At 38.4% G+C, this 16557-nt stretch overlaps 1 protein-coding gene across 24 annotated transcripts in view; it reads left to right on the forward strand.

Annotated features, from left to right (window-relative positions):
• Window positions 1-16557, forward strand: part of SLMAP (sarcolemma associated protein) — an 86541-nt gene that overhangs the window by 18209 nt on the left and 51775 nt on the right. For 16 of the 24 annotated variants that reach the window (XM_027640468.1, XM_027640450.1, XM_027640455.1 and 13 more), the window contains exon 2: window positions 15748-15901. In XM_027640468.1, the coding sequence (XP_027496269.1) occupies window positions 15748-15901 (154 nt within the window). Of the gene's footprint in view, window positions 1-3948; window positions 4094-13022; window positions 13232-13321; window positions 13343-15747; window positions 15902-16557 lie in introns of those variants that run through there. The other 8 variants (XM_027640453.1, XM_027640460.1, XM_027640457.1 and 5 more) reach the window with 4 other exon arrangements.

Below are 16557 nucleotides of genomic sequence, written 5' to 3' on the forward strand. Positions count from 1 at the left end.
TGGACTGTAGATTTTGAAATAATTCTTTAAATGTTTTTGCTTTGAGTTGCCAGTGTGTGTGCTTCTGTTGGTAGTTGTTTTTTCTTCTTTTAGTAAATGACTCATTCTCCTGAGTTGCTTTATTTTCTGGACTTTGTTTTTTGTTCTTCTAAGAGCATAGATAATGAATTATTGCAGAATTTAATATGTTAAATGTCAAGAATACATTTCAACAAAGGGCTGTCTTTGTAAAGAAAAAGCCTAACTGTTTTCAGAACAGGAATTTATTTTAAATGCTGATTAGACATGGAAAAGATTTACATGTTAATTCCAGTTCTTTTGCAGTGTATGGCCAGTTTCTAGCTACGTATTTTTTACCATTGTTTAGAAAGTTCAATTTCTATTTTAAATGGGAAAAGCCTTTGACAGCATTCTGATTTTTACATATGCGTGTTATTCTGGGTAGTATTTCAGTAACTTGCATAATTACAGTAGCAGGAACATTGAAGCTGAGAAACCTAATTTTAAAATCTGAGAAGTAGGAGAATTGTTAATGTGGATGTTGTAGCATAGAAGTAGCTTGTATTGGAGGCCCCAGACGGTAAAGATGGAATTAATAGCTTAGGCAACCCACAGAATACTTGGGTATAGTTCTATAATTAATGGAAATTTCGGTGTTAGAAAAACTCCTTCATAATATAAACAGTCTTCAGCTGCAGTTGGTGCTCTGCTGTTTGTGGCGTTGCTTTGCCGTGCCCAGCCCGGGCAGTGTGTGCACCGTGGCATTGCCCTCTGCCGGCTGCAGCTCGGCTTTTAGCGAAAGGAAAAGGCATTGCCGTGCTTAGGGAAGGCATTCAGGGATTCTTCCTTGCAGATGATTAGCTGTGTTGGGTTTTTTACAGTAGCTGTGTGTTCCCAGGTCTGTGGAACGGCATCACTCGTTCCGTGACAACTGAATAACACCAGGACTGTACAAAGAAAACATAATGTGATTGTATAATTCCATAGCAGGGACTACCACCCTTGAATATTAATGTGGAAATAAAAACCCTCCATGGATTAATTGTATAACTTTTTTATGATGTTATGAGATTGTCATTGGTGCTGGTTGAGATGTGCCTTTGGCCTCTTTATGGGATAGTGGTACTTGTAACCTTTTGGTGGGGTTTGGACTTGAATTCTAAGTGAGTGGATGTTTAAAAAAAAAAGTATTCATGTCCTTCAGGCCACTTAGATTAATTTGCTTTTTTTGTGGTTCTTGGTAGGTAGAATATTTTTGTCATATTTTATCTACAGTTGTCACTTTTCTGTCTAATTCAAAGCATTATAAGTGAGTTATGAGAAAAATCACCTGATGACCCTCCACTCAAGGAGTTTGGTAGTCAGGGGGGATTAGTCATCTTTCTGTAATTTTGCATATGCCTTTCAGGGTTGAAACCACTTAAATTTGGAATAAAAACCTATCAAGCTTATCCTAACTGCTTGGTTAAAAAAAAAAAAAAGAGAGGGGAATGGTGATGATACTGAAGTACAAAGAACAACCAAGTGATTCAGTGTACACAGTGTCAGCAGCTTAATATCTCTGCTCTAGTAGGTGAACTGTGAAAAATTTCAGTGTATGTTTCTAGCCATTATAAATGTATATTGACTTGGGAAGAAAAATGTTATCTTGTGTTTTGTCAGTTGGACAGTGTGACCTGAAATCTGCATATAGATGGAATTGTCTCTGATTTTTATACCTGGAAGGATCTACCATTTGGAAAATTTCCTTATGGCAGTTAAAGGATTAAAACATTAGTGAAGGCTGTTTGTTCTTAAACTGCCAGTCGAGAATACTGATGCTGGAAAGAGTTTCCTTTTGTACTTTAAAAATGTTTTCTGTGTTTTAGAGGGAAATATGGCACGCTTAGTCCAAAAAATAGCAAGGTTTGATAATATCTTTCAGAGATGTAGACAACTGGTCCCTCAGACTTTTCAGCTGAAAGGGTGTGAGATACCAGCAGGACTTTGCAATTCCCTTGCCCCTGTTCCTCATGCTCACTGGCAGATTGGTCATGGGCACTGATATGTTCTGGGTACTTTTTTATTGACAAAGAGATCTTAAGAGATTTGGATTATTGGTTGTTTATTTGTATGTATTTGTTGGTTTTGGGGTTTTTTTAGCTTGGCTGAAGAAAACCATTGATGGGCACAGGTGTTAGCAGTGTAACTTCCCTGATGACTCTGGATAGGATGGAAAATAGGTAGGATAGTCTGTGTAGAAAGCTTTACTGGAATAATTACCTTGGCAAGTTTTGCCGTGTTAGCAACCCTTTTAATCTGTGAGTCCAACCTACCACGTATGTGATTTTTGCCCAGGATTAAGATGAGCGTGAGTCGTGAGTCACTGTTTGAAACCGTAATTACCATATCCTTGAATGCCCCACCTGCCCTCTGCCCAGTCCTCTCTGCTGGGGTTGTTTTGGTGTTGTGAACCTGTGAGAAGGTTCTTCTGACGTTGGGAACCTGTGAGAAGGCTGTAGCACCTGCCCCTGGGGTTTTTTTTTGAAGCCAGTAGGACACAGCTAAAGAAATGGCTGATTTAATATTCTTTAAGATTGCCTATCAAAAACCAGCCCATACAACCAGCTCATGTTGCTGGCAGACCTATTTCCATATGTGGATTTCTTAACTTAAGCTTAAAAAATCCATCTTTTTTTAATTGTAAAATTGTGGATCTCAAATGAGCACCAGAATAAATCAGCCTTTGTTTCATAAATACTGGCATTTAATTACTACTTGCGTTGAAATTCTTGACCCAGGAACGCATTTCAAATAAATACAGCCTCCTCCCAGACTATTTTCGCTCTCACTTTGTTGGAGGTATGGCTTGGCAGTGCCTTGAGTACAAATATTAAACTCCCAATTGTCAAATTTCTCCTCTGTGCTGGAAAATGAATTTTCCGTCTTTGGATGGAGCCGCACCCTTCTCTTTCGGTGTTTGGTTTCCAGTTAATTGCATTTGCTCTCTGTGTGGAATGCTGGAGTTCAAAACACAGAATGAAAATAAATTAAATTTAGTATTTTTTTAAAAAAAAAAAAGTTTTGGTCCTTACTTGATACAGAGAAGTCTTCGGAAAAGCAAGGGAGGAGCATATTGCTCTGGTGACCCCTTGTTTTCAGTATGAGGAACTGTGTGGTGAACTCTCACTACACTCTATTTGGGTAATATTTGTGGTTTGGACCTGTTACAAAAATATCTAGTTTGACATGATTAAAATTAGTGCAGTGTCATGTGTACTTAGGCAGTTCCTTTCAGTCAGGACTTGTACTTCTGCATCTTTATTGGCTGCCTTGAATTTTTATCACCATAACATTAAGCTCAGTATGGTCACTTCAACTGTAATTTAGGAATGTGCTGAACATTATTTTCCTTGTGACACCTGTCAGCTGTTAATAAATAGTTCAGGAGCAGATGATGTCAGAGCAAGAAATTTTTGCTTTTTGCAAAGGAGAGCTGAATTAACTAGGCCTGCTGCAGATCTTTGTTTAAAAAAAAGTAAAAATACTGTAGTCAGATTATACAAGTCCTTTCAGACAGAATGTTCCCTTGTTAAAAGGAAGGGAGACAACTTCTTCCTGATATTTTTAGAGGTTTTTATGTAGTGTTATTGTGGCAATACCAAACCACTATTGCATTGCAGCTGGATGTGTCTGTTAAATCTGATGTGGTTTTTTCTTTATCTGACTGTGTGATCATTGGGAGTTTTCTCGGCTGTAAACCAGCAGCAGTATGGAATTAATGACAGTAGGTACACACAGTGCCTGGTGTGGAAGGAGTAGAAATGAGAAAAGTTTGAAAACAACTTCTCCCTTTATTCTCTAAGCAGTTTGAAAAGTCAACACGTGAGAGGAGATTCTCCTTTGGCAGGAGTAGAGGAGCTTTGATGTAATGATTAACTAATTTAGAAACTTAGCAGCGAGTAGCGAGACAGTTAAGCAGCTTTTGCAGTTCTGCACCTGCCTTGAAATGTCTGGGGTTATGTTGGGAGTTGGAGTTTCCTGATAAACTAACGAGCTGCCTCATTCCTTGTGCTTTCATATGAGTAGATCTTCTCTCCTGGTGGAGTATCTGGTAATCTCAGCTTCTGTTGTGGTTTTTCTTCAATTTGCTTGCAAATGAAAAATGTAATTCTTTGCTGATAGAAGTTTAGTAGCCCAATTTTCTTTAGGAAAATTTCCATTTCAGTTAATTTTCTGTTAGGCACTTGGGTATCTTATTAGCTCAAGATTTTCGAGGAAGCAGAAACAATGGATAATATTAGTGTTGCATTTTTCTTTCTGAGTATTTATAGACAGATGCTAATAGTATTTCAAGATTTCCTCTTTTTTTAAAACATTTTTTTCCCTTTATCTTCTACTTTTTGTGTCATTTTTGCCTATTCTTCAGTGTTCTTCCACAAAAGCAATTTAGTGGATTTCTTTAGTAGGTGTTGAAGATATCTGATTTTAGTTTTTATTTATGCAAGGTTTTCATAAGGTCAGTCAAAATTTAAAGACCAGGAGAGATTTATGCCTTACCTTTGTGCTCTTAAATTAGGGCACAGTTCTATCCAAACGTGACAAATCTTCGTTTTTATGTCATAATTTTCATTGCAATAGTCAGAGACAAACCCACAGTTTATTTCGGTCTTGCACTTCATTAAGTTGGCCAAAGAATGTTAACTATCAAGTTTAACTATTTTTTGATTGTGAATTTAAGAATAAAAATTTTAGTTTTCTGAATAGCCTTAGCATTTTTCCCTAGTGCAGGATATTTATGGGGGCTTTTGCCTCCTGAAGGCAAGAGTAAATTGCAATGATACATTTCAAACCTTTAGAAACACGTATTTGAAAAGAAATTACAGTTATATATAGGAACCTGCTCTTTGCACAGCTTATTTATTTTATCTGGATTCATGTGTCAGACAAACACAGTCTCTGGGACTTTGTACACTTCAAGAGTGTGTTTACTTTCCTTATTGCAAAGTTTGACTGTGTCATTTTGCCAAACTCTCATTACATTTATGATAGTAAATAACTGTATTTAGCTCTCAGTCTGGTTTTGTAGGGAAGTATTCCTGTAATGGCATCGGGATTGATGAGTATTTCACCAATACTTTACACTTAAAAGTGATTATCCTGAGGAAGCCTGAGTTTCTGGGTAATGGGCTATTAAGGTGTTTTGTTTATTTTTTTTAAAGCCATATTAAGTTGCCATGTATTTCCGTAGTTGATTAACACAGAGAACACAGGAGCATTCAATGAAACCTCAGAAAGTCACCTTGGCCCTGTGTTTTCCCCTGGGTCAGTGTTTGATGTGGACAGAGAAGTCGATGTAAATGATACAAAGTAATCACTGGTGTCACAGCGATATGTGATACAGGGCTTGTAGAAATGTCTGGTGTAACAAGAGGCTTTATTCCTATTTCATTCCTTAATGAATTAAAGCACAAAACTTCTTTGCAAGAAGTTTGAATTTCCTTCTAGAAACCTGTTCTTCATCTATTTTACTGGTTTTATGAGTCCATTGCACAAGTCAGCTTTTTAATATGGAGAAGGAAAGTTTTTTTCCAAGTCTCTATGTTGTGTAAGACATTGTCATCTGTGACAGCAGCAAGAGAAAATAAGTCACTTTTTATATTGCTTTAGTATTCTGTTGAGTCAGTTTGAGCATCTTGGAGTGATGTGTGAGTAATCATTTCTTGGGAATCTTTTTCTTGATGGCACTTTATCAAATCTCAGCATTTTCAGGATGAGAATTTCACATGGAATCAAAATAGTACTTGGGAATTTTCACGTAGGCTGAAAATTAAATATCCTTTGTTTTCCTCAAGAAAATAGTATATAATTAGTACTGAGTTTAGGGATTTTTTTTTTTAAGAAACTTTTTTGCATTGTCTATATTCAGAATGGAGTTGCATTTCCTTTTATGAGGTTGTTAATGTCCTTAATCTGTTCTATGTTTTCTGTAAAAGAGGAAGTTTTAAAGCCTGGCATATGTGAAGGGACAGACTTTCATTCATCTGTGAAGAGAATAAATTTAAAATTGTTCTAGTTGTCCTGAAACCATCCAGAATTTGTAGCAGAAGGCTGATATTCAGAAATTCTTGCGAACTGTGAGGACAAAAGTGAAGTAAGAGAGACATTCTAAGGAGTAGTAATTAGTAACTATGGTGACAGATGTCTCACTGTAGCAAGTCAGTCAGCTATATATAAACCAAATTACTTGTAAATTAGAACTCTTCCTCTACATCTCTTCTTTTTAAAAATAGCTTTTTGCATCAAAAGTAGTGACATTGATGTGTAGAGAGGGATCTATTTTTGTATGGTGTTGTCACATTTTGTGGTAAAACATTTTATCTTGAGGTTTTTGGTGAGTATCTTGTCATTCTGCTCCTTTTGACAGTGAATGCCTTTCTGGATTATTTGAGTAATCTATGGATAGATCAGCACTTGTGAGCAACTTGTACCTTTCTCAACTTCTTCATTCTGCACCTTGTGCTTCCTGCAGAAAATTTTATGTAGAAGAGGAATTAATATTATATGTCAAGCCTGTGATTGCTTCAGCTCACATCCTTCAGCATGAACCTTCTACATGAATGTGCTTACTACAGAATGTTGAGGAAGGAGGCCTTACTGCATAGTAGGGGATGGCCAGGACTTGTTCTTCTGTGACTGGGTGTTTGACTGCATTTTGCCATTGTGGAATGTGATTATTGGGAGGTGTTAACTGCACAACTGTCAAGTTCAGTTAGAAAGTCTTGTTTCTAGGAAATACTTTGTGAGGTTATTTGAATGCCACCAGTTCTGCAAGAGGAAGGTGAAGGCAAATAGGTGAGGAAAGGCAACCATCCTTTCTGATAATGTTTCTGTTCATGGTGGTTGTGCAAAGTTTTGGATGAGTGCACAGTTGGAGGAGAAATGTTGTTTTCAGTATGATCTATTACTTTAATAAAGGTATATGATCATCTCATAGGAAGGATTTTTTCCCATATAAACTACCATCATCATAGTACTACCATATTTTTTCCAGTTTCCTTGTTTTAGATGTTTGGAGTGTTGATAGTTCCTTTTAGAGTTGATGTAAATAAAAGCAATCTGAAAGTGGGTTAGTGATGTTCATGCAGGTCTGTGCTGTCCATGGGGTTGTTGGGGGAGTCAGGAATTGTAATGCAGTTTGTTTACTTATATTTTCACAGAATCCCAGAATGGGTCAGATTGGGAGGGACCACAGTGGGGCATTTGGTCCAATCTCCCTGCTCAAGCAGGAGCACATGGCACAGGATTGTGTCCAGATGGTTCTGGAATATCTTCAGTGAGGGAGACTCCACAACCTTTCTGGCCAATCTGTTCCAGTGCTCAGTCACTGCTCAGGAAAAGTTTTTCCTCATGTTGAGGTGGAACTTCCTGAGCATCAATTTCTGCCCCTTTCCTCTTGTCCTATTGCTCGGCAACTCCAAGCAGAGCCTGATCCCTTCTCTGACACCTCCCTGCAGACACTGACAGACATTGATGAGATCCCCTCTCATTTGTCTCTTCTTGAGGCTCAACAGGACGAGCTGCCTCAACCTTTTCTCATAAGAGAGGTGCTCCAGTCCCTTAATCATCTTTGTTGCCCTCCCCTAGACTCATTCCAGGAGCTCCTTGTCTCTAGTACTGAGGAGCCCAGAACTATGTATTTATGAAAAAGCATATATTTCATAAAAGCAAAGATGATGCAGATCATCATGGTTTCTGACAGCTGTCTCCTGATGCAGAGAACTTCAAGTTCTGGTTATGAACTGTATTTTAAGTACTTATGTACTTTATGTACTGATTCTGACATAGAACAGTTGACAGAAATCAGGTGGTTGACATTGTAAATACAGCCTGCTCTCTGCCATTCTCTTCTTGACTGATGCTGCTGCTGTGGAGGTGTGAGTACATGGCTTAGGAACCAGCTTCTGAAGTAGGCTCATTTTTAGCCCAGGTCATTGTTATGTACCAACCAAATTAGGCAAACTGAAAATGATAGGAATTCTGAAACCACACTGGGTTGTTCAGCTGTCCCTGCCATTGAGCCAACTTTGCTGCTTTCTCTGATGGGTAAGAGGCAGATAACCAGGATGGTGGTGGGTTCAGCTGCCTCATTTCTTTTGTCCAATACCACAGGTAAATTGAAGACCTCAGTCTGGAATGGTATAGTGGTTGTGAAAGGTGTGGGGGACTATGGGTTGGAGTTGAGGGCAGCAATGCATAATTACAGACAGCTGGTAGAGATTTTCCTCCTCATTTTCATACACGTGCACAAACCTTGAATTGTGAGTAGGTTTTTTTGCTTTGGTTTTAAACTAGAGAACTTGGATTGTGATGTAGTTTGAGGTCCTACATTTAAACTTTTAGCCATACTCTGCCGATCTCTTTAGTATTAATTACTTTGAAAATGCAAGAATACTGCTTGAGAATTATATTTGGTAATAAATAGCTGAAACCCTTTGAATAGAATGTTTTTAAGCTCTACATTCCTAGTTGTAAAACTGAATAATTAAAAAGTATTGCTTAATCTTTTTAGTAGCTTTTTTGTTAATAATGACCACTTCCTTATACAGATTTTAAAAATCCTTATAAAGTAAAATGTCTGACATCCTCTTTCTGCGTTTTTTTGATGTAAAGTAGATTATGTGGATACCTGCAAATATTAAAGAATAGTATAGAGCTATTGACTAATAGTAACCTTGAGTCCTGAGCTTTTCACCATCAGACAGGTTCAGTTACAACTGCTTGCAAATGTGGGGGTCAGATAGTGATTTAGAAAGTAAACACTTGTGCCTAATAGGCACAACAAGTAGGAGGTGGCATTAACTCTGCAAACATGCTTTCGTGTGTTTCTTTTTTTGTGAATGCTTTTAAAATTCTGATAAGTGTAAGTGTATCTGTAGAGCTCACCAGTTAAAAAAAGCATTGCAAAGTTGTATGTCAAAAAAGAGGTCTGTGCTGAAACATTTAGAGGTACAACACACCTGGGCATGTTTGCTTTGTTCTGTTGAGAAAGGTGACATTTTTGTTTATAATATTAGGAAGAAATTCTTTACAGAGAGGGTAATCAGGCATTGGAATGTGCTGCCCAGGGAAGTGGTGGATTCTCTGTCCCTGGAGGTTTTTAAGATGAGAGTGGATGTGGCATCAGTGCCATGGTCTGGTAACCACGGCAGTGTTGGATCAAGGGTTGGACTTGATGACCTCAGAGGTCTTTTCCAACACAACTAATTCTATGATTCTATGATTTTGCTACCGAGGAACACACCGGAGCAACTCAGGGTTGTAGAGAAGCATGTGTTTTGGGCACAGGTTAAGCTGTTGCTTCCTCTCCATGCTGGGCACTGCCTGCCTACCTAAGGTGCTTCCTCCTCCTCCTCCCCAAAAATCCATCCATCTTCCCTTCCCTGTTGTAGCCCCTGTTTCCTTTTCAGGCAAAGTCTGCAGACTCTGCTCACACAAAAGTTAAGCTGAGTGACAGGGCCTGTAGTGAACTTCAGAGCACTTAAATGACCAGGACATGGCGAGGAGCAGAGGGATTAATATTTTACAGCACTTCAAATACATCTGGAAAGGCCAAACTGTGTTTATACCCAGACTTGGTTATGCTGGCACAAAACCACTTTTACTGCCACCGTTTATTTTGCTTGACAACAGGTATGAGCAACCAGCAGGGTTGTCCTGGCACTGCAGTCAACAAAACTTCAAGGTGTAAACAGACACGGAACAACTTGGTCAGCAGAAGAGCATATTCCCTGCTGTCCTTTCCTTCCTGCCTCTTGGAGCTACTGGCAGGTTTGGAAGGATAGCACTGAATTCCTGGGGGTAGCTGAGGATTTTAACCTTTTTTTCATCAGAGTAGCTGGATTTACATTAGGCTTACACTTTGAGTTGAAAATTTGGAGTGACTTTTTTTTGTCCAGTGCTATATCAAAGAAGGTTACTTTTTTCTCTTTTTCATTAGTGCACAGAAAGAGTGATTAAGTTTATTATTTTCTTCAAAGATGTTACTGAAAACTACTAGCAAGTTTTACTTCACTCTGGAGATATTTAATACTTATGATCCCTGAATAGCCAACTGCCACTCCTTCACTCCGTTCAATCTGACTGGAAAATCCCTTTCTTCACAGCTGGTTGCTTTTAGTTTCATAGCGTGTGCCTGCCTGGGGTAGCTTGAATCATTTTAAAAATATCTCTAAACTTAATAAACTCATTTTGTTTCTAAGTTGAAGGATCTGGAGTTTAGTAAGCGAAAAGCTATTAGATCTGTGTGTTTAAGAACTAGAAAACTAAATAGAAAAGCAATTTTGCTTGCTGTACCCCACCCTGTGAATTATGCTTGCTTATGGAGACAAATTCTTCTACTTCCTTGATAGGCGGGTGGAGTTAGGCAAGTGAGAGGAATGGAATTTAGGATCTGTCTAAGCAGACCAGAATGAAGAACTCAATCAATTGGATCTGGAGATAATTTAGCATTTGAACTTCTCTATCTTACAGCCAAAGGGCTGACCTGGAATTCAGTATGGTTTGCACAGTGTACTCTGTTAGCAGAAGTGCTGCCCCCCAAATGAGAAAATACTCAGTGTTAACACTTCAAGGAAGATAAAATAATCTTTTAACAGTATGGGAGAAAAGCTTCCTAGCTGCAAGTGTGATAGATGCTGGCCATGTTAGTTTGACCCTGGTATGTATTGTTTTCAAGGCTTTGACTTTGCACAGCCTGACTTGTGCTCAATGTACTTCTCTTCCTAGTTGAGTTCTCAGCATTAAACGAGTAATTGAACACAGTCGTGCTATTGCTTAGTCAAATTCTGAGCTCAAGCATCACTCCAGGGCAAGTATTCCAGTTTCTAGATCCTGTTTACTTGCTGCTTTTGAGTATTAGCTTTAATACTCAGGGTGCATTTATAATGCCTGCATTAATTGTTCAATGATTATGTATTGTGAGTAGGGGAAGAATCTGTCATTGTTAACTGCAGCATTTTATGGCTTAACTGCTGTGGCTGACAGCCTTGCTGCCCCTTGGTGGCAGTAACCATGGCAAAAGTGAAGCTACCATCTCCTTAGTGGCTGTAGTTCAGAATTTGACAAATTAATTTAAATCTTTCTGGTTTAAACTAATGCCTCGAAGCCTCAAAGGTTTAATGGGACCCTGAAGCACATGGGAGTTGTGTTTACTACTTTCACACAGGAAAGAAGGGATGAGGAGAAGAATGGTAAACTAGGATGTTCTGAAATTGGGATTCTCTTTCTACATTAGTTGTCAAGGCAGTGAAAATATATGCAATAAATAAAATACAATGATGTTTGACTTTCTGTAAAAGGCAATAGCCTACATTTTGGTACTTATCAATTATTAATTCAGCTATGGAATGAGGCTGAAATAGCTTTGACTATATGCTGTGGTTTGTGTCTGCATTTTTTGATGTAGAAGTGGTTCCTCTTCACATACTGAATCTCAAATCTCTGTAGACAAACTCAGTTCTCCAGTAATTCTCCTCAGTGTAACTCTCAGCATAATTGCCCTGAATGTCCTGAACTGCAGTTTCAAGCTGAGTTAGATGGAGTAGCAGTAATGTGCCCTTAGAATGGCAAAGGATGGCTGTACACAGTGATAGCAAATATTAGAAATATTAAAAAGTTGGTCAGTTGTTTGTTCCTGTTGTTGGACTGTAATTAAATCCAGGTAATTAAATCACTGAAAAAGTGTGCTACTTTCTTTGCAAGATTTTCTGTGCATCTCTGAGCCTGTTTTTTGTCTTCTCTGAGATCCTTCAGAAGTGTCTCACCCTATACCAGGCCTGCATATGGCTTGGGAAGCAGAACACCTCATGACATTCTCACTTGTCAGGCTAAGTAAGGAGTTCTTTTCAGCCTCCCTCTCAAAGGTGTTACAGTAGTAATCATGAAACAGAATCGGCTTTGTTGTTGTTATTTGGTTTTATTTCTTTGAAGAAAATGGTTTACCTACATTTCATAAATAAGGTTAAAATCTGTCCTCCTGGAGCAATTTGCAACTTCCTGATATCAGTTAAAATTGATATAGTTTATGTGCTTAACTCTAATATCTTATAGTCTGGGACCCCTACGGAAGAATTTTTATTTCACTAATCAGGAAATATTAGGAATTTGTTACAGGGAAAAATCATAGTGGTATCTAATTGCATGAAAATAACACGTGGACTGTGATTTAGCAGGTTGTTGATACTCCTCTGAGTCATTGACCTAGAAAGCAATGGAACTTAAATGGAATGTGATTTTATATGCCACAGGTCAAAGCAGAGGAGGTACTTTTTTGTTCAGTTTGCAAAACTGAATGGTACCTTGAAATGTTATAAATATGAAATATGTGAAATAAGTACATCAATCCTTGCAAATCAGGGAAACAAAAATCTGTAGGAAAAAATCTGTAGGAACTACATTCCTCAATGTAGTTTCTAAGGATGGACTGTACTGGAGAAGTTTGAGTGTACTGATGAACTACAAGTTTTATTTTAGAATAAAGTTTTCAGAAATTTTGTAGAAGCAGCATGGTAAGGTGTCTTCAATTAACTGAGCTTATTAATGGTGTATAAATGAGAGGGGATGTAAAGAATAAATTATTAAAGAGGAAGTATCGGCTAGGATATCTCTTTTTGTCTGAGGTGTTATGATAATGGAGAGTAAGTTTCTTGAATACTTTGTTACCTTGTATTTTTTAAGAAAGGGGGAACCACCACTCAAATGATGCATACAGTTACTGTGTGAATTAAGGATGTGATGATCCTTTCAGAGTCCTCAAAAGCTGAGTTGTTCTGAATGTGTGTGAGCTACCTTCTCTCCTCTGCGTCGAACTCGTTGTTAATATGAGGAACAAAAAGGCTGGGACTTTCCTCTGAAGCGAGGTGTGATTTATGAAAGCCGGTATAATTAGGCCAGTACATGCTGCCCTTTTTTCCGGCGGTACCGGCTGAAGCACCTCCTCGTGTAACTTGCGTCAGCTCTCGAAACCGGTTTGCGGTGACTAAACAAGCGCCTGAGCCGCTCCAAGTGAAGGGGTGGTGGAGCAGCGAGCGCTGGGAAGGGAAGGATTCATCCCTGCTCCGAGAGCTGGCACTGCTGCCCGAGCCTGGGCTGCGCTGAGAAGCAGGAAGGACAAATGGTTTCGCAGACGGCGCTGTGTGACACAGCTGCTGTGGCAAAGGCGTTGGTTCGCGAGCTGGAGAGCCCGCCGAGGGTACTGCGTAATTAGTAGTGCATCACATCCCAGTGTGCGGCCAGGAGTGCCGGGTCATGTATGGACACGTTTAGGGCTTGCCCTTGATTTTGTTTCCTAAAGATAACTTTGGTAATTATGCAAAAGTGATGGAGGGACTGACCTTTGAGAAAGATCACTTGAACTGGTGAAAACTGGTGTGGAAGTAACATTTGAATTTGCTGCGTGGAAGGGACCAGCTCAGCGGGTTGCTGAGCAGTGGCTCCATTAAAGAGAATGAATCCTTTATGCCAGGACTTGAAGTCAGTGTATTTCCCCTTCCTTAGACATCAGCTATTAACATGTGGCTGCTGTTACTTATTTCTTTACTAGATGCAGGAAGAAGAGTATTTACAAACAGAATGAAAAGACTTGAAGATTATCACTTTCCTAAAATGTACATAATGCACTTCAGTAGTATGTGCTTACTGGACACCAGTTATATAACATTACATGTCATTTGTATTTTCTGTGGCCATTTGTTTACAAATTTCATTTTGCAGTTTGAATTTTGTGTCTGCTCCTATTTTGTGAGTTTTGTGTGGCTGATGCTGTGTTTCTCTTCTTTTCCTGTGGTCTCTCTCTTATATTTCCTTGTGCTGTCTTGCCTGTGCCCTGTTTGCAGATTCTGCAGAAGTGTGTTTGCAAGGGGCAGTGATTAATCAAAAAGTTGGGAGGGATAAAAGGCAGATATTAAACATAGGGAAGAAAAGGGTGGGGAAAAGTAAATAAGCGCAGTATTTGTTTCTCCTTGCCTGTGACTCACTTTTTCATAACAGGAGAATTTTCAAATGAAGCAGAAGGCTAATTGAAAACAAACAGGAAGCAAAAAATAATTATCTGTGCACTGAATCATAAAAGGGTTCAGTCCTTCCAGACTATTAAATTAACAAGCTAATTAATTTGATTGGCTTTAAAATGTATAACTGTTATAAAAGCTATATTATATGCTATTATATTAATAGATCATATTTCATAATATGGAGAGTATTACTTAGAGTAGGGTGGGTCTGATTATTAATGCAGTGAATGCAGTCATAATTTGTTGTCCTTAATTTGTGTTTACCTTCATCTTTATTTTCTCTTCCTTCAATTTAAGATCTAAAGCATATCTGTTGGGGTAAAAAAAAAAAGTCTTTCACATACTGCTTTTCATTCTGTCATTTCATACACCTCTCTGAGCTTTCCTGTGCTGGCATTCCCCTTGATTACTGCACTGAGTCCCATGTCCTGGACAGAATGCAATTCAAACTCTCCAGTTAGGGCCACTGCTTTATGCTCCTTGGGGTAAGCATATAAGATATGTCTCACATACTTGGTGTCATTTTCCAGTATAAGATCTGAAGAGCCGTGGTGCTGGGCTCTCACTGCATTCTAAACCCACCTTTTCCCTCGACACTATGGTTTTGAGTTATATATCACTTTTTTTGAGGAGTGCAATAATAGGGGCAAGTAAAAGTATGTCAAATTCTGCATGGAATCTTGGGAAAAAAGAAAAGGAGTCAATTGCTTCTGTAAGCAAAACATGGGAATACATTAATTTCTCTGAAGGCAATATCTTCCCCCAAACTTATGCCTGCTTTGGGACTTGGTGAGATCCTTTATGAGTGCAGGAAGCCAGGGATTTTTACCATCCCACCAGGTTTCTGTAGTAACTGTAGTCAGCTTGAACTGCTCTGACTGACTCATTTCAGTAGTTACACCTGGCTAGTTCCTAACATCCCAGTCCCCTCTTTGATGCCCTCTGCTCATCAGGTCTTAGCCAGAGACTCCAGTCTCCTGCCAGGTGACTCATTTGTAGCCTGTTCTCAGATGCAGCAGTTTTGACTACAAGTCTTGTGTCATAAGTAGTTTCAGATTCAATAAGTTGCTATTAACATTTAATTAACTCCACAGATGGATATTTACAAAGGCACTTGATGCAGCAATCTTGAGATTAACTTAGTGGCATGAACTAGTGTTGGCTGAGAGGTAAAACCAACCTGTTGTTTTCCCTTAGTTTCACCATGGTCTTATGGTTCCTGAATTCTGTCTTCTGATAAAGCTTTTCTTTATGTGCTCAGTGCTAATTTTCCCTACAACAAGTCTGTCGTGGAACACTGTTACCTTAAATGTATGAGCAGTTACAATTTTTGTGTGTTGATCAACATAAATATAAAGTCTTACATATATATGGCAAAAGATTTTGTCGCTAATGGTGGCTGTTCATTTCTGTGCAGGCAGTTGTTCAAATATAGTTTGTAGCAATTATTTCCATAATGTATTTACTAGGATTCAATTGCATGTTAAACAGCTAAAAATCAAATACAAATATTTCTTGATAATGGGAAGGTGTTGCATCCTGAGGAGGGTGTTTTGAGTTTGACACATTTATTCTCTTCTATACTGGGAGATTAGGTTATATTTTCTAGCAAATAAAATTCTACTTGAGCTTATGTTTCATCATACTTGTCATATATTCACAGATATTTTACTATTCTTTTTGTTTGTTTTTACAGTTCTATCTTCAAGACACTAAAAGTAGTAATGGTACCTTTATTAATAGTCAGAGACTGAGTAGAGGATCTGAGGAAAGCCCACCATGTGAAATAATGTCAGGTGACATCATCCAGTTTGGTGTAGATGTGACGGAGAACACGCGGAAAGGTAAGGGTATGGATCATTTTCTGTTTTTTCAAGTGTGTTTATTTAGAACATCTTATTGCAATTCAATGTTTAAAAGTAAATAGCATTCCCATTGTAACCCCTCCAAAGCCCAACAAACCGATCCATAGTACAACAGTAGAATTTTTTCAAGAGCATTAAGTGAACAAAACAGAAAGACAATGCCTGCTCCATCTGTTACTCATGATTTCATCTTTAGCCAAGTAGGTTATAGTTCTCAACTCTGAAGTATCAGAGGAAGGTTAATGAAGGTTAAAGAAAACATTGTTAAGCAATGGTGGTGGTGAAATGTTTTGTCATGGAGAGCTTCTGGAGCTGTAGTATTTTTGAGTGATTCATTGTAGTGAAGGTCCCATCACGTTGTTTCACTTTTCTCAAAAGATGATGTTGCAAAGATTCAAGTCCAGGATGTCTAATTGAAATTGTCTGGGAGTTACTTAAAATGTTTCCATGAGAAGTGACTGCAAATATTTATGAATACTAGCAGTACACGTGGAAGAAATCAAAGGAATACATTGCATCTGATGAACCTGGAACTGTTAATTTGATGAGATGCTGCTCTCCTCAGAGAAGCTGAATTTGTTCAAGTGTATTTAGACTAAAACAATTTTAATCATAAGATTTAGTTGGAAGAAAAATTAGAT

This window comes from Corapipo altera, unplaced genomic scaffold, assembly GCF_003945725.1.
Source record: "Corapipo altera isolate COAL_440 unplaced genomic scaffold, ASM394572v1 55, whole genome shotgun sequence".
NCBI lineage: Eukaryota > Metazoa > Chordata > Aves > Passeriformes > Pipridae > Corapipo > Corapipo altera.